The sequence below is a fragment of the Crocodylus siamensis genome, chromosome 2 (genome assembly GCF_052110815.1).
Source record: "Crocodylus siamensis isolate JL-2025a chromosome 2, ASM5211081v1, whole genome shotgun sequence".
In the NCBI taxonomy this organism is placed as follows: domain Eukaryota; kingdom Metazoa; phylum Chordata; order Crocodylia; family Crocodylidae; genus Crocodylus; species Crocodylus siamensis.
In genome coordinates this window covers 18,470,011-18,488,606 of record NC_143396.1, presented here as the reverse complement: position 1 = coordinate 18,488,606, position 18,596 = coordinate 18,470,011, and the positions used below count along the sequence as shown (strand labels likewise).

Sequence of the window (18,596 nt, the reverse complement as noted above, 5' to 3'; positions counted from 1 at the left end):
CCCCCGCAAACACACTTCATTGCTTATTTTCTTGAATCAAGACTGTCCTATTTGGCCCCTATGATGGAGCTACCTCCGAGCTTCTCATGAGCTTGACAACACATCTAGCTGCATCTTCTTGGTGTGACTTGGTGGAGCTGCTGTGTATAATGCTGCTGCTTCTCCCCACACCTCCCTGCTACGGCTGTTGTTTGAGTTGGCAGTGGTGACTGAAGACCCTGAATCTGTGTGGGGGAAGAGGGAAATGAATGAGCACTGGCACTGCTCAGTCCCTGGTTTCCAGGGCCACCATTTAATCTCTTGTGGGCTGCCACTTGGACCGTTCTGTCTTAATCAGCCTTTGCTGATACTAGTAAGTGGCCCTTGGATAAATTGTGTGTGCAAAGTAGGAGAAAATCGCTTTGGTGGCTAACATTAAAGTCTAGGTCAGTTTGGTGTGCTAGGCAGTTATCTTTTTATTACTGATTTGTGCAATCGATACTGATTTCCATAGTCCTGAAGTTTGTTGTATAATTCTCCTCTATCTTATATTTAGGATTAATCAGAAATATGGAACATTACAAGGAGTATGTAGGATGTGATCTTTGTAAGATGCCTCTATCAAATATAGCTCAGAGGATTATGTCAGCTATGCAATCTTTTCCTTTGGAAGAAACTTATAATAACAGAAAAAGTGAACCAAGTAAGTATTAAAAAAAATGCCTGCTCAACTTTAACTGCATTTCATATGATAGATAAATGTTTTTGAGACTAGATCCTGAAAATGAAAAGACAAAGGAAAATTCTAAAAGATGTACTTAGTGAGGAGAAGAGGGAATAAAGAGAGAATAGTTTTTATGTAGGAGTACCTGCAATAGTTTGGAAATGCTTTTTTCAGTCATATTAAAACCTTGTTTTTCATTAGTGAAATAGGACTACAGGTGCTCAAGTATAATGTGCATATGCACGTGTGCTTTTTGAAACAAGACTGTAATTCTGCAGTTGGTCAAATATTAACTCCTTTTCAAAGGAAAAAGTGTTCCAAGACTCATTCTGGATCCGGCACGGGCATTGTTTCAGTTGCATCTTTATTTTATTTAGCTCTTGCGTCTGTAGCAATTGTTTATACGAGCCTATTCATATACATATACTCTGTCCTATGCAGTACAAATGATGATGACTTTGCAGAGAACACTGGTTCAATATTTTTTTATCTGTGTACGAAAAGGAAAAAACTGAACTAGAAATTTGTTTGTCATGCACTGAGGTTTGCTGTCAATGGCATTTCCACTGGCAGACTTAACAGAAATCCAGAATAATCAAGGAATACTAAAATAGTGAAAGTAAATTTGTTTTGGGGTTCTATGTGTTGTCAGATAGCACAAATGTATGGCATCCTTTCTTTGTAAGCCTGTAGAAGTAGGTTAACATGTCAGCAATGAATGGTTTACCTGGATTTTTCTCTATGCTAAACAACCTACAGGTCAATTTACTTTTTCTTTATGTTTTAAGCATTATTGGGCAGCCTGTTGGGCCTAGTCAGTGTCCATGACTATAGCTTTCAAAACACCATCAACTCCATTAAAAAACTAAAAAAAAAAAAAAAGGTTGGCCAGGCCTCCTGACCCATGAAATTATCGTCTTTATCAAATTCGTTCCAAATAGAAACTGAACGGGTATTAACATGCATGTAATTCCTTTTGTGAGTGTCCAGGGTTCCTCTTTTGGACTGATTGGAAGAAAAGAGAGAAGATGCCTACCACGTAGTGCTTATGTCATTTTAACTAAGAGGAAATAATTTCATCTTCATGCATAAACAACTATGTTGGCCAATGCAGACTTCCAAATCTGGAGCAAATTTACAGTTAGGAAAAGCAGTGTATGTTAGTTATGTTAGTCTGATTATTCTAATACTTGATGATTTTCAGCCAAGATCTTTTGTGTGTGAGATACTGTTCATGGCAGGCATGGTATGCTGTAGTGCTGGGCTTAAGATCTTTGTCTAAAAATCCTTCAAAAACCAGAAAATAGCTAGAAATCCAGTATCATTGCTGAGTGAGAGCAGGGTTGGGGGGATGATGCATTTGTTTTGTTTGCTCTGAGCTTAATCCTGGCCAGCTGGAGAAGTAGACCTTTAAAACTAAGGACACTAGACTTGGTCATCTTGGTGGAAAGTTCAGCTTGATCAATGCCCCTCCTTTTCTGTTGATTTTGCAATAACTGTATCTAGGTGGAAGACAGGACTCTGATTTAAAAAAAAAAAGTTTAGTTTTGCTGACAGATGGGTAAGAGGTCTAATGCCAAGTCCATGAAATCACACAGGTGTGCAACAGGAGCTGTTACCTTTTGCTTCCTCTCATCTCCTGAACTGCCTTCTCTACAAATGGAAGGGGTGAGAATGCATAAAGTTAGATGCTCTTCCATCTGAGGTAACATCTGTCCCCAGTGGCACCTGTTTCCTTGGAGTAGTAGCTTGGCTGTTTTATGCTCTAGTCTAGTGACTAACCAAAACAACTTGTATAATGTTCTTAATGTATTCATTGTTGCTCATGCCATTATTTCAATCATTTTGCATGGAGGTTTGAGCTCCAGTTGCCCTTGGCTAATTGGACTAGGACATGGTTTCTCCTAAGGTGATCCTAGAACTTCCTTAGGGCCAGCATCACTATCCTGAACTCTGCAGCAGGGGCTCTGACCATCGCAGTGACTAGGCCTGTGGGCTGGATGACCTACCTTTGATCTACGGGCTGTACATTGGCACTTCTGTTCTCAGTGGACTGTTAGTACTTTGTGCTCAGTGGATATGGGCTCTTTTCTTTGGGGGGCACGTTCTCTTGCTTGTATAGTAAGCTGCCTACTGAACAGGGTCCTTTTTTGTCCTTAGGCTTGCCTTCTGTTCAGATGTGCTGTGTCATTTCTCTGTGTTCCACCTTTTTGGGGGAGGGACATCATAATATGTCTGTTTGACTCTGAGCTGCAGCAATTGGGAGGGTCTGTTGGCAGAATGGGCATAAGTTATGGTCCAAAGACTCTTAATGGTGTCTCGCTTCAGGAACACCCATTAGATTTAGCCTGGTATTGGTGGGTGAGCTTTGTTGTACTGAAGAGTTGGTTGGGGGGTCTTGGAAAGGAGGCACTGCTGTGGCAGAACCCAGGTGATTGATTACTACCACATTACTAATTGCCCAATATGTCATAATTAGTTTGCCATGGCCATTCCAGAGGAATGCTTTTTTAATATGACAAATTATTCTTACAGAACAGGAAGACTTTGTTATGTTTGAAAAGTAGTATCTCTCAACCCGTGCTTCTAAAACTCAATAAAGTAGAATGATTTTCATCTTTGTATAGATAATACAGTAACTGCACTATATAACAAGCAAGCAATCTTCCACTATAGTACTAAAATAGTAGTAAGTATTCCTTCTTAAGCATTGGATTGCAAATTGAGCACAAGCTGTTCTGTTTGCGTTAGTCATGTGTCTCATGTTTATAACTTATGTATATACTCTTCAATAATGAGACTTTTCTAAAGGAAAACTTTTGAATGTCAGAATTTTAAAACTACACTCAATATAAAGATGCTTTAAAGAGTCAATGTTAAATTTAGTCTATTAACATGGTAAATCAGCTATAAATTAGAAACTGAGGCTGCTTAGAGACGTGTGTGCATACACACATGTATAAATCCATTTTACTTCCCTTCTCTGATTTGCTCCCTCTGTCCAGCAGGGTGAAATTGCTCTCTCAGTCCTTGCCTGGCATTAGTGCCCCATTTGCCCATCCCTAACTGCTACTATTGTCAGGCTCCTATCTTTCTCTCTTCCAGGCAGTGAATTCTTTTGTCAAAAGTTAACTTTTTTCCATATGATAACATGTTGCCGTTTCTCTAAACCTTTGGGCTCTCCATTCTAAAAGCCTCAAATTAGAGGAACTGCTTTTATAATAGTAAATGTAGACGGTTCAAGGAGAGTGTGTGCCTGTTTTAAGTGAGAAGAGAAAGGAGTGCACCTTGGTAATTTTAAAGCTCAATGTAGAAAATTGTAACACATTTTTATTAATTCCTGATGTTGATAGTTATAAGAACACATTTGACAAATTCATTAGTGTTCAGGAAATTTCTTACTTGTAAGCCTTCCAGTTGGTATGATAGGTGGAGGGGAAAAAGCAAATAGTTCAACTGCTCAGATGAGCCTTTTAGAAACCTCAGTTTGGTGAAACTCTTGGGCCTTACTTTATTTTGATAAGTATACAATTGAATCTTATTTTGATATTTTCTTGGAAACGCATATTGAGAATAGTGTTCCTTTTAAAAGAAGAGATGCTCTATTTCAGCCAAAGGTGCTGTCATGTTATGTTCTGGCCTTGAGCTATGACTCCATGAAAGCAACAGTGGATGTATGCTGCCATCTAATGTTGTTTTTTCAAACTTCAGCTAAGATAGTTAAATTTAGGATAAGTTGTGACATCTGCTGAATAACTATAATGAAGATGGAAAAGGAGGAAAAAACTAAAATTCCTGAGTCTTGAAGCAGATTATGTCCCTAGCCATTAATATCTAGAACCTTATGTTAAAGATATCATGAAAATATCTTCCTGATCCACCATGGCTGGCACACCACCCCTGCCCTACTTGAACCATGTTGTTGTTTCATACTGTGAGATAAAGGCTTCACCAGAACTGTGGATGTACAGTGTTTAATACTTACCAGTAATCTCCACTTCTATAGTATAAGTAGGTAGATCATGATTTTAATATTGCTAGCTTTGCGTGTTTGATCAAACCTAGTTATTACTTTGGCCAAATGTCTGGCTTTTACTGTACTGATAGTTTTATCCAAGTGCAAATTAAGATGTTAGAATTTGGCCCCTGATGCTTCAAAATAATCATAAGGTCATACGTATTGGTCTTTGCTTCGCTGTAATCTGTTTATATCAGATGAAGGTCCCTTCCAACCCTACTTCTCGATGATTTAATGTTTCTTTATGATTCTGTGAAATTCAAATTTTATTTACGCTGTACACACATACTCTGTGTTGATAAATTTGATACACACACAGTATTTTGTTAGAAATAATGTTCAAGTCATTCTTTTGAATTTGGTGAGTGTTCTTTGGGTCCTTTTGGCAAAAATGAATCAACTCCTGGGTTTTAATTTTGGCTTTGCCACATTACTTAACTCCCCTAAGTAGCACAGTCCTAAAAACCCAGAAACTTCTGTTTCACATTCACAAATTGCTGTTTTTTAACCTTGTGTGAAGAAAATACATTTTGCAATAGTAACACTTCTGCATGCACAGCAGTTCTTTTTATTTGTTGGGTGTTGTCTGTGTTAGACTTCTTGGCTAGGTACAGAAATTACACATAAACCAGTATAAGTGATTGAAACCAGTTCAAAACTGTAACACAACAGAAGTTCAGTGTACATACACTGCTTTCAAAATGGCCAAAACCAGTTTAAGATAAACTTGGGTGGATGTAGTATCAGACTTAACTGATTTAGGTTAAATTGGTTTATTGAATTTCTGTGTCATATCCCCTTCAGATTCACATTAACTTGCAGTGCTCCAGCATCTCAGGATGCTTTGCATCCTCCTTCCAGGGTGCGTGTGTGGGGGGGCGGCGCTGGCTAGCCTTGGCCCAAGCTGTCTGCTCCAGCTGAGTAGGGAGGTGTGCTGTAGCACCTTCCAGCTTCTGGCCCAGGCCACTGCAGGCATGTGGCTGCATTTCCGGAATCAAAAGTGAATCTCTGTTCCCTTACATCATGCTCCATAGCCTGTGGGAACGGCTCTTGAGCTGGGGATCAAGATCTCATTAATCAAAGACTTTACTGATGGAAGTCCTGAAAATTTTTATTTCTGTTACTGGTCAAGACTATGATCTCCACATTAGGAGGCAGTCAAGTATGAGTCTACCCCTCTCTGTTTAGAGTTGTCGGAATCTAGGTTTATAATATGGTAGCTCTAAATCTTATAAATTGAATCTAAAATTCCTTATGTTCTCCCTAACCGTTGCATGAGGTCAGTGTCAAATTGTATAAGTTCTCTAGCATAAGCGCTGTTCTATTCCTGTCAGTAACTATTAGGGTGGTCTGCCAGGGTGCAGATGGTCCACAATGCTAACTTTCATTACTTGTTTTGGACTGTAGCTGAAGTGATCTCATTGGATGCGGTTTTCCAACCTGGCAATACAGACTCTCTTTAAAGCACCTTTTCTAGTCCCTTCCCTATGTGGGGTGAGTAGAGTCAATCCTACATAGGCCTGGTCAGTCATGATTGCAGCTGCTAAACTGCACACCTCTCTCAGTTCCAAGTACAAAGTGACCATTGGACAATAGTTTCATAGTTGGTAGGGTCGGAAGGGACCTAAGCAGTTCATCTAGTCTGACCCCCTGCCATGGGCAGGAAGGGATGCTGGGGTCAAATGACCCCAGCTAGGTGGCTGTCTAGCCTCCTTTTGAAGACCCCCAGGGTAGGGGCAAGCACCACTTCCCATGGAAGTTGGTTCCAGCTCCTAGCCGCCCTGACAGTGAAGTAGCGCTTCCTGAGTCTACTCTCAGTCAACTTACGGCCGTTGTTCCTTGTTACCCCCGGTAGTGCTCGGGGGAACAGGGACTCTCCCATTACCTGCTGGTCCCCCTTGGCAAGTTTATAGGCGGTCACCAGATCCCCTATCAGCCTTCTTTTGTGGAGGCTGAACAGGTTCAGGTCCCATAGCCTTTCCTCATAGGGCCTGCCCTGCTACCCCCTGATCATGCGAGTGGCCCTCCTCTGGACCCTCTCAATGCTGTCCACATCCCTCCTGAAGTGCGGCGCCCAGAGCTGGATGCAGTACTCCAACTGCGGCCTTACCAATGTTGTACAGAGGGGAAGGATTGCCTCCTTGGACCTGCTCGTGGTGCATCTGTGGATGCATGACACGGTGCTGTTAGCCTTCCTAACCACGCCCCCACATTGGCGGCCCATGTTCATCTTGGAATCAGTAGTGATTCCAAGATCCTTCTCTGCCTTTGTGCTGACGAGAAGGGAGTTCCCCAGCCTGTAGGTATGCTGCTGGTTCTTCCTTCCCAGCTGCAACACCCTGCACTTGTCAGTATTGAAACCCATCCTATTCTCATCCACTCACTTCTATAACCTGTTGAGATCTAGTTGTAGCCTGTCCCTCTCTTCTAGCGTGCTCACTTCTTCCCACCTCTTAGTGACATCTGCGAACTTGAACAAGGTGCTTTTCGTGTGTCGCAGGCCGGTTAGGCGCTGTGAGTGTATCAGCCGTTAAGTTGCTGGGTTCGGGATTGAGGAGGCGAGTCAAGAGTGAAGTAAAGGCAAATTTACTTATAGTTTAGCATACAACAGTTAACAGAAAGGTTAATGCGACAAACAGATAGTACAGTAATAAAGAGCTAATAGTGAATGATAACAACAGATAGAATGACAAAGAGTTGCCACATGGGGCTGGCAACTTATTGGCAGTCCCTCTATGCCAGGTTCGCGCCAAGTTGTTCCAGTGAAGTTGGGCATCCCTGATAGACGCTGTCTGATGGGAAGGTCCCTTGGTCAGGATTCAGTCCTCACTCACACTGGGAGTCTGGGTTCTAGGCTTGGTACAGGGATGGTCCTTTTGTCCCGTCCTTCTAACTGGTCACTTGACATGCACGTTCCTTTATGCCTTATCTTATGTTAATCTGCTGGCTTTAGAGCCACTCACAGTCTTGCTCTATAGCTGTTACCCTATGGGATCAAAAGGTGTTGGAAATTATCATGAAAGGTTACTGCCCAAACTTGGGTTCACCCAATAAGCAAATTACACCACATTACTTTGAGGTTTGAAATTAGCATTACTCTGCCCAAGCTCAACCCCTTGGTTTCTTATTCCTAGGAATGTGCTAATTATGTTATGGCTGACCTTTAAAAAACCTGTTAGATCAGTTAATCTTGTAGTTTGCTTATTTTGGGGGCCCATGATCAGTGCAAACAGAGTCAACACTTTGGTTAAATTGTGACAGACAAATTCCACTTGGAAGTTGCAGACTTGCAAGCTTTGCATTAGTTAATCTTAACTGCTAAACAATTGCCTGGATGTCTCCAAAAGCATATATTTATTGCTCATGATAGTAACCCCTCTGGTTCTGGCCACCACATCATCACCCCTTGTCCAAATCGCCAGTGAAGATATTGAACAGTGCAGGCCCAAGGACCAAGCCCTGGGGAACCCCACTCCCCACATCTCTCCAGGTCGAAAATGACCCGTCCACCACCACTCTCTGGGTGCGGCCCTCCAGCCAATTTACGACCTGTCTGACTATGTAGGCATTGACACCACAGATGCCTAATTTTTTAATCAGGATGGGGTGAGGGACAATGTTGAAGGACTTCTTAAAGTCCAGGAAGACTACATCCACTGTGACACCTGCATCCAAGGCTTTTGTGACCTGGTCATAGAAGGCCACCAGCTTGGTCTGACAGGACCTGCCTCTAATGAACCTGTATTGGTTGCGCCTAAGCATAAACTCCCCTGCTTGCCCCTTGCAGATGTGCTCCTGGATAATTTTTTCAAATACCTTCCCCTGGACCAAGGTAAGACTAACAGGCCTATAGCTTCCTGGGTCCTCTTTCCTCCCTTCTTTGAAAATGGGGACCACATTGGCCCCTTTCCAGTCATCAGGCACCTCACCAGAGCACCATGAGTGCTCGTAAAGCTGTGCCAGGGGTCCTGCAATGACCTCTCCTAGTTTCCTAAGCACTCTGTGGTGGAGGTTGTCAGGACCTGCTGATCTGAACACATCTAGTCCCACCAGAAGTTCCCTGAGTAGGTCCTCACTGACCCTGGGCCTGGCTGTGCCTCCGCTGGGTCTGTCTGGAATCCCAGTGTGGGGGATGACCCTGTCCCTGCTCAGAAAAATGGAAGCAAAGAATCTGTTAAAGAGATTTAGCTTTTGTCATCTGGTGCTACCACCAGATTACCAAGCATGTCCTTGCAGAGGCCTCGCATTATTTGGCACCTTTTTACCCCCTATGTATTTAAAAAAGGACAATCATTGCCTCTGCATGGATCTATGATTTAGTAATCACTGGCACCTGCCCCTTTTGCTAATTGCCCATTGCCATAGGATTTGCTATTGAAGGAAGATGTCTTTTAATGTGGAGATGCCTCTTCAGATCAGCAACCATATGTGTTCAGGATTTCTGCTCTTCATTTTTCCATAATAAATATTTGTGTAATCTACTGGAAAAACTGCATGAAATCTAAGGTGTAGACTTTTTGTTATAGAGGTTTGAACTGAGGGGATCTACAAGGCCAGGTTTCCAGCCTTGCTGATGCATGTGGTGGGGTGGAAGAGTTTAATGCATATCAAACTTGGGTAATATCTATCTTTTCTTTTGTAGGCCAAACCCATTGGACAAATTGGGGCTCCTTGTATCCAGGTTTCATTCCCCACTTTTTTCTTTTTTTAAATTCATGTAGGCTGAGTTTGGTAGTTTCCAACAGCATATTGCTGCTGAACTAAAGTTGGTTAACTAAACTGCCGTGCTCTTTTTTTTGGATCCCAAGTTTAGGAGTAATCTCTTCTGAAAAATACTGCCAGTGTTTAATTGCCTACTGACCATATGTGAAACTTGTTTTGGGTTTTTTTTTTAAACTTCACCAAATTTGGGTGGATTTTTTACAGGAAAGTTGAGAGGCACAAGTGATACCAGGGTGACACTTTTTTTTCAAGCCATTGGAACAATCTGGAGGTGCTAATGTTTCTGAGAAGTACAAACTTCTTGATATAAGCAAAATACACTTTCACTCCGTCTGTTTTAGATAATGGTTAACTCTTGGAAAGCATAAGCATTATTCTGAAGTATGCAACTAGCATGGAAAATGTCAGTGCAAATAATTACATTTTGGTTATGTTGTAGGCAGCTGAAAATAGTGATGGAAAGTTTTTAGGTAACCTTAATAGGCTTTTTTTTTTTTTTTCCTATTTAAGGTGCTGTTGGGGAGACAAGTGAGTATAAATTAAGGGAAAAGAAAACACTCTTGGAACATGAAAAGGCAAGCATACTGCAAACAAAGAAATTGCTTGGGGGGGTGTGTGATTTATATATTTCCATATATTATATGGAAAGCTATTGAAATTAAAAAATGCTTCAAGTTTTAACATTAAAAACAGTAAATACTTTTTTAGCCATGAGTTTCTACAGTTGTTCTGCTTCTGCTGGATGCCAGGTATCTGGCATCCATTTAGTAAGCAGTCCAGTTTTTCATTCATTTTGTCAGCTCACTAATGGTTTCCAAATAGTTTCTTCGTCCTTCTTCTAAAAGCAGCTAGCATTATCTTGAGGAAGCATTTCATTTTCCAGCTTGTTTAGTCTGGGAACTTTTCTCTGCAGTGGCCATCTGGAGTCCCATTTTGGCTGGCCAGTGGTGACATGTCTTGCCCACTCAATTTTGACCTCTTACCTCTTCCTTGTGATTTCTCCCCCTCCACCAAACCTTATGTATAATTCAGCTTTACATGTACATCAAGTAAACAAGTACTACATATAGGATTCTCCATTATTTCTCGACTGGAGAACATACTGAATTGAATTACCTGATTTTAATATTTGGGTGGCATGTGATGGGTGCTCCTCTTGACCTTTTGAGAGAACTGCTACTCTCTTATTTGGGGTCAAAAATTCATAATCCTTCTGCCTTGCACATGCACATTATATAGTTTGTCCCTGTCCAGCTAATTTGCTTTCTTCCTGAACCAATGATTCTCAACACCTTGGTCACAGCCAGCCACACGTAACAAAGCAATGTTTCTGTTTAAATGTGTTGTTTGACTATAAACTTGGTCCAATGGTAGATAAAGTCAAGTAGCTGACTTCAGCCAAGGGTTAAGTATGTACAGTGGTTGAGAAACGCTGGTCTGAAAAGTACTGCTGATTCTTTTGGTTTTACAAAGTTGCAGTTAAGGAATATAAAGAAAGGTGGAAGGATAAAGACCAGTCTTTTTTGCTACCTTGGATATGGCCTAGAACTGAGTGGGTATGGAATATTTTAACTTCTTTTAAATTGAACCACTAAAGATTAGGTTTTTCACTGTTATGGAAGATGCACATTGATTGGGAGCTGTGGCTAAGAGTTACTTGCGGGTTTTTTGTTTTTTATTTTTGAGGTTGAAAGGCTTTAGTTTCTAGGCTGTTAACTGGGTACCTTTTTATAAGATTTGTAATCCCTTTCAGTATAGCCAGCAATAATGACCATTTGAGAAGATATTAAATGCATGTATTCCTCCACTAAAATAAAAATTAAATCTACATTAAACATTTACCTTCTGTTTATATTTTCTTGAATTAGAATATGTTTAACTTGACAAAATTCAAAATATGAAGCAGGTTTGTTTTTTTTTAAAGGCATCTCAGATGGCATAAAAAAATTTCCACAAATTACTTGGGGAAAAATATTCAAAAAATGACACTCAATTCATATTTATTTGGTTTCTGACTTTTAATATTCAGTTGAATAATTTGTCCACTAAAATGTTTCTTATTTTTCTAGGAGATTCACAATTCTGTACCTGTATTATTAAAGTCTGCTTACACTGAAAAAAATGCATCTCTTAAAAATGAAGTGTTTTGCAACCGAGAGACCAGCATGGGCTTACTCTTGCCCCCCTTCTGTTCAAGTGCTATTCTAAGTAACCAAAATTACTATTCTAATGCTATTCTAAGTCTACCAAAATGGCACAGTGGTGAAGGGAACTCTTCAGTAAAGACAAAGGAAAATAAGGATTGTGAAAAGAATCTTAGAGAATCTTCCAGTCTTAAAAGGAAACGGGATGTGTCCATGTATTGTTCACAGAAGTTAGAAAAATGGTTACCAGAAAAGCACTCTATTAATCCATGTAAAACTAAGTGTGATTGGACTTCCAAACAAGGTGAATCACCTGAAAAAGCATTTTGTGATGTAAGAAATTTAGAATATGAAGAAAAAATCCAATTCCTTGGAACTATTAAACAGGCATTGGCCGTAGTGATTACAATGGTATTTCAAGATGGTTCTTCACAGCTTAACTCTGATCAGGTTAGTGAATAATAATGGCCTTTATGATTTTGAGAGGTTCATGTTTGAGCTAAGAGAGATGCTTTTAAAAAATCAGATTTAATAAACCTGAAACTGTGAAACGGAACTTGTTCAGAATGTGTTAAATTTCTTACACGTGGATTGTGACTCTGGGCTCGGTCTTGTGCAAACCTGGGCGAATTTGTGTTTGGGTTTTCCAAAACATGAGTACAAAACTTGATTAAACTTTGTGATTTCATCTGCATCTTTTTAGGATCAAAGCAAAATCTATTACTATAGAATTGTGTGCGTCTATATATTCATGAGTGTGCAGACTGCTCCCACATGGAGAAAGACTCTCTTCTTAGGATTGATTGCAGTGAGAATCCTGGTGGCACTGGAGTAGGTGATCTGGGAAGAAGCTTGAGGAATCTTTTGGCTTGGTTCAAACTCTTGATTGCCATGCCAACCATTAGGAAGTTGAATTGCTGAGTAAGGCAAAGTACAGACAACAGATTTAATCTTTTGCATTGGATTTGAAGTCATCTAGCTTGATGCATTTATCTCAACTGGGCTTGATTCTAACAGCCATTCAAGGACACAAGATCACATTGATTTTTCAGGCTTTTGGTCTTTTGTACTAAAGATTGGAATAATGACTATTAGGGTTATTCTGTGTATGGGGAAGAAGGGCTTAAGTGCATATTCTTACGGACCTTTAGGGACCCTGCAATTGCAACACTGTTGCTGCAGAGGGAGTCATCCCTTCCAGTCCAATATTGTGGTCTAGGTTGGGGTGGCCAACTTGTGGCACGGGTACCAGAAATGGCACGTAGCAGATCAGGGATGGGACAGGCAGCACAGCAACAGGGCAGAAAGCAAAGGAGCAAATTAGGCAGGGCTAGGAGCAGAAAGCAGAGTAGCAGATCAGGTAGGGGAAGGGGAGCAGAGTGGCACTTAGAACAGAAGATGGTGATGACCTCTTCCTCCATCCAAGACCCCCCTCAGGTCCTGTAAAACAATTGACCTCATCATTTTCTGTGCTATAACCAAGACCTGTGATCCTGCCTTTGTTATCAGAATTAGAACGGAGATCAGATCTGCAATCTGACTTTGGACCAGAACATATTTTAGGGCTGAGCTTGGGGCAGGTGGAGGTGCTGGGAGGGTGGATTAAGGGGTTATGATGAATTTTGGGGTGGCTGCACCCCTTCCTCCTCCCCCATAGCCCCTCTTCCAGTGCCGCTGCCACCCAACCTGAGTGCAGCCTGGCCCAGCCCCTGCCAGGAAGAGCCTGGTGCCACCCCAGCATGCAGCAGCAGCTTGCCCTCACCCTGCACAGAGCTGGGCAAACGGCCCCTCCCTCATGCTGTCCTAAGGTGTGTGCTGCAGCAGGAAATGCCTGCACCCCCTGGACAAGCTGCTCAAATCTCCATCCTGTGCCCTAGCCCCACTCCCTTCCTCGCTGCAGGGACCTTTATCTGTCCCGCCCCCCCCATGCCCCTTCCCCCACAACAGACTTACCAACCCAGCCTGGCTGCACTTCTGGCTGCCTGCAGCTGTGCACATGCACGGGGCATTTATCGGCTACATCAGCCAAAATTAGCCAGTTGCCAATACTCTCAATTTTGGAGATTGTAAGCTTTTTTCCTTTGTCTGTACTTGTGAATGTTTAGGGAACCTTGTTCAGCACTGGGAATCCTGATTGTTACTGTAACAGAAATGTACACATCATTACATGTATGTTTGATAAATCTAGTGCAAGTGGCAGATTGCATCTCCTAAAATTTATGGGAAAATTGAATTTTTCATATAGAATTGCATAAAAATTAACTATACAAAATATTCCTAACTTTAACCAACTATACCTGTAGGATTTAACTTCATCAGTAAAAGGAATCGCTGTATTAGTGAAAAGTCAGTCAGACCACCTTTGCCCTTCCAGTGGCTGTTCCATTGCTAATCCATTGAATACCTGTGACAGGAATGATAAGCTTGTTTATTTAAAGCTAGAGCACACTTCTGTACGGGGACAAGAAGAACAGGCTCATAAGCAATACAGTAGGTGAGAGAACATTTACAAAAATTGTTCCATATGTCTGTTTTTAATAATATTAATGTTGACTATTGTTCAGCACTATAGAACGGTATGTAGGATTTGTCCAGTTTCACTTTTTTTTTGCTCATAGGTACTGTGTTTTAATTTCTGGTAGGTTTTCATGGATGTTCTTATGGAGAACAAAGACTGGACTGTAGCACAGTTCTTTGAAATGCAGAGATTTTTAAATTCTCGAACACCTTTTTTTCTATAGTTTTTGACATTTTAGAGGGTATTCTATAGTAGGTAATAGCATCTTTTTATAGGTCAGATGTTGGATGTGTGTTATGAAACAGCTCTAGATAAGGCATAATCATTTGTTTACATCTTTGCTGGAATGCTAAATTTGTAAAGATTTCATTTATCTCTTTTAAATGTCCAATTAATCTAATTTAATTAAAAGCAATTTTATTTGAAAGGAAATCATACAGAATCCGTGGGCTTCAAAGGTCACCCAGTGCAACTGTCTGCTTATGTGAAGTATGTGCCTATTCTCAATATATCACTAATGCACCTTTCCTAATCTGCATGGGCGACTGGTGCTACCTTAGTCAGGGAGGGCATGTGTATCCCCTAGCAACCAGTCAGTGACCCGGGGGGGTTCCCTATGCGGTCAGTCTTACTAGGCTGAAGGGTCCCCCCACGGCTGATTGTGAAGCGGCCACAGCACTCCCAATCCCCAGCCAGCACTCACAGGGGGTGCACCGGCACTCCCACATGGCCCCCCCTGCCCATTGCCTGAATGGTGAGCGTGGCCAGTAAGGTGGTGCACTAGCGCTTTCAGGGGGTGCAAGTGCACCCCCATGTACCCTCTACATATTGCCACTGCTCATGTGCATTACATTTAGTACCTCTGGGCACTCTTACATGTGCTGCAGAGGTGGTGGTAGGGCACTTTAATTTAGAAAGCTCTGTGGCATCTCATGTGTCAGCTTCCCCTCGCTTCCAAACAGTGGCAGAGGTGTTTAAACTCAAGCTTGTCTGATGAGCTAAAACTAGCAATCATCCCTTCACCCACCAGATATTACCAATTAATTTTTTTTTTTTTTAATTTGTCCTAACTTTCCAAGTGTTAAAAGTCAGACCAACTAGTTTATAATTTTCCCAGGTCCTCCTTGACAGAAACAAACAATAGAAGATGAGGTGGGGAGGGCAGTGTGATACCTCTTCACACTTCTGCAATCCTGCCTGTCATCCATGAATGTGCAAATATTGCCAATGACTAAGTTGTTTTCCGCTAGCTCCCCTAGCACGCTGACATGAAATATGACACACCCTGTTACCTTAAATTTAATTTTTTTTCAAAAGTTCTCTGGTACTTTCTTTAAGTTATTGTTCTTTTCATATTTATTCAGATGTAATTTACTGCTTTACCCTCAAAAAGTCTATACATTTTTGACATAACATGCAATGCCTTCTTTGCGTTTCCCATACCTGTCATTCAGGAACAAAGCATACCTCACAATGTGCATATTCCAGTCACAGGAATTATCCCACCAAGTCTGTGATGCCGGTTAAGTCATAGTTCTTTTTAGGTACTATGGCTTTCATTTTGGCCTGCTTGTTCCCCATGTTTCTTGTATTGGTATACACTTTGCAAAGATGCTTTCCAGACTACCCTGCTGTTCTTGTATCTTTTAAAAATATTTTAAGCCCCTCCTATGGCTTCTGACCTCTTCCAGGATTAGGTCCCATCTCCCAGTCCTTACTCCTTGATTCCAGTGTATGAAGTATGTTATATGATGGTGGGGAGAGGAATTGAGATTCTAATAAAACAGAATAAAATAGTCAGATTTTAAAAATTCTTTAGAATTTTGCTAAGGAGCACTGATAACTCGGTTCCTGGACAGACATAACATTTGAAGTACTTTAAATGACAAGCAGACAGATGCATATGCCCTGTGAAGTGCTCTAAAAATGGTTGAAGCATTCCAAAAATGACGCTGAATGAAACAGTAGCTTTCTGCTTCTAGATACATGTACATGCTCAAGTGGAGCCTGAAAGGGAGTTGCTTGGTCCTCTAGCATCTCGGAGTAGTTTGTTCTTCCCCTTTCTTGCCCCTGTGGGGTAGTGGGCAAAAAGCAAGGCAGACAGTTAAATGAGTACTTCCATGTGTACTTAGCTGTCCTTGGCAATCTCTGGTGCTCCAGAATGGAGTGGAATTTGGAGTGCTTCATATATGCATCTTTTGCTTTTGCGATCTATTGTGAGATGCATAGTGTTATAATTGAACAAAAAGTTAAAAGAAACTTGTCAATTTTTCTTTTAACAGAGAAATTAGGGGTTATTCTCTACTCTGCTACTATGCTGATGTATGAGAATCTTTAACATTTGAACAAAATCTATAGCTGTTAATCTGCTATTTAATCTTTGTTTACTTTTAAATACAATTTAGTATTCATGAGAAGTCTCTTTATTGCCACCCCATTTCTGACCATAGCAAAGTCTTCATAAAACTTTTTTTAAATATGTGCATTTTATATATATATTTTATTTATTTATTTTTTTAAATTATAAAACAGCAATTGAACTGTGAATATGTTGAGGAAGAGGGGAAAACATGGGACCATTTCCAAAACATCTTGTAGTAACAAGCAAACTATTTTTAAATAGCATTTAGTGCTGTGCAGAAAAAATGATAATTTGAAGTTTTCAGTAACTAAACTTGATAAATATGATTGACAAAGTCAGAAGATCATGCTCGCTCAGTATCTTTTGTACTGGTAAATTGTGGTGACATATGGAAATTGCATTGAACTTTGCACTTAAATATAGAGGGTCATCCTCTTTATAGAACATATATTCCCAACAGTTGCAAGTCTGTGTATCAAAAGACTATTCTGAGAATGTGCAAGTTGCATAATATTAACTGAACAAAACCACTTAACTTCAGTTACCATGTTTGACCAGACATAAGAAATCTTTTAATTTTAACTGTTATTTCTGTCCATATTCAATGTAATCCTGCATCTTATAAATATTTATCCAGATACAATTTTATTTTACATTCAGTAGTTTGACACAAAATATTTAACTAGTGAATTTATTTTTGTTATGCAGACAAATATTAATTCAAATACTACAGTGTAAAGGTACTGTTGTTTGCTTCAATGCAAAGGATTTTCTGAGAACATTACTCCATGTTTATGGCAATGAGATCTGCTGGAAACAAGGTAAAATGTTTTGGGCCAATCTTCTGTATTCACCAAATCCTCACTGGAACAAAAATATATTAACAAAATATAGTTTATTAACAAAACATTTATACAGTATTACTAATAGCATAACATTAATGTAGTTTATATGACACACTTGAATCCGCTTGACACTTTTTCACTGTTGTTGGATACCTGATGGGTATTCTCTAGCCTGTAGCATCTCCACTTAAAACACTTCCTTGGTGGTAACTGAGAATTGCCTTCACCATGTTCCATTCTTTTAGAGTGTGAGACTTAACCTATATATCTGTATGCCATTTGTCCTTTCTTGAGCAATATTTCCTTGGAGCATGACATTCCTGTAGACTACTGATACATGGTATATTCAAGTCTCTTTAGACCACTTTTCAAGTATTTGGTCCAATGCTGGAATTTGTGCTTAATCCAAGGAATCATAGAAAATTAGGGTTGGAAGATCATCTAGTGCAACCCTCTGCTCAAAGCAGGACCATTGCCAACTAGATCAACCCAACCAAAGCGGTGTCTAGTCAAGTCTTGAAAACCTCCAAGGAGGTTTTCAAAAAAGGTGAGGTTTTCCATCACCTCTCCAGGTAACCTATTCCAGTGTTTTACTACCCTCATTGTAAGTAAGAAAATTCTTCCTAATATCTAACCTAAATTTCCTTTAAGGCAACGTAAGTCCATTGCTCCTTGTTCTGTCATCTGCCACCACTGAGAACAGTTCAGCTCCATCTTCTTTGGAACCCCCCTTCAGGTAGTTGAAGGCTGCTATTCAATCCCTGTTATCAGTCTTGTCTTCTCCAGACTAAATAAGCCCAGTTCCCTCTGCCTCTCCTCGTAAAACATGTTTCCTAGCCCCCTCACCACTTTTGTTGCCCTCCACTGGACTCTCCAATTTGTCCACATACTTTCTGTAGTGGGGGCCCAAAACTCAATACAGTAAATGTATATCTTCCAGTACTTACACCTAGCAATATATCCCCTCATATTATCCTCTTCTTGAGGATGCCTCTGGTAGTTCAACATGTGTGTTTTGCATTCCTACAAGCTTTCTATCCTAAATCCTATGTCTTGGCCGGCAGCCTGGGAAGTTTTCCTTAGGTTAGGGATTTTTGTGACTGGAGAATATTAAAAACTTTAGACTTTTTTAGTATCTCAAATTAAGAATCCAGTTCATGTGGCTTCTTTTGAGAAAGTAGCACAACTCTTCAGTTATTATACTTAACTAAATATGTTCTCTGACTAGATTCTTACTCATCTACCTGCATTCTTTCAGACTTGAGAAGGGGGCAGTATTATCAA

At 40.5% G+C, this 18,596-nt stretch overlaps 1 protein-coding gene across 1 annotated transcript in view; it reads left to right on the top strand.

Moving 5' to 3' along the window:
- The window catches only part of POLN (DNA polymerase nu), a 244,747-nt gene that overhangs the window by 13,949 nt on the left and 212,202 nt on the right, over positions 1-18,596 (top strand). Inside the window, exons 2-6 of the mRNA XM_090035427.1 lie at positions 536-682; positions 9,954-10,018; positions 11,513-12,037; positions 13,891-14,081; positions 17,176-17,288. Of these exons, the coding sequence (XP_089891553.1) occupies positions 550-682; positions 9,954-10,018; positions 11,513-12,037; positions 13,891-14,081; positions 17,176-17,288 (1,027 nt within the window). The 5' untranslated portion in view covers positions 536-549. The remainder of the gene's footprint in view (positions 1-535; positions 683-9,953; positions 10,019-11,512; positions 12,038-13,890; positions 14,082-17,175; positions 17,289-18,596) is intronic.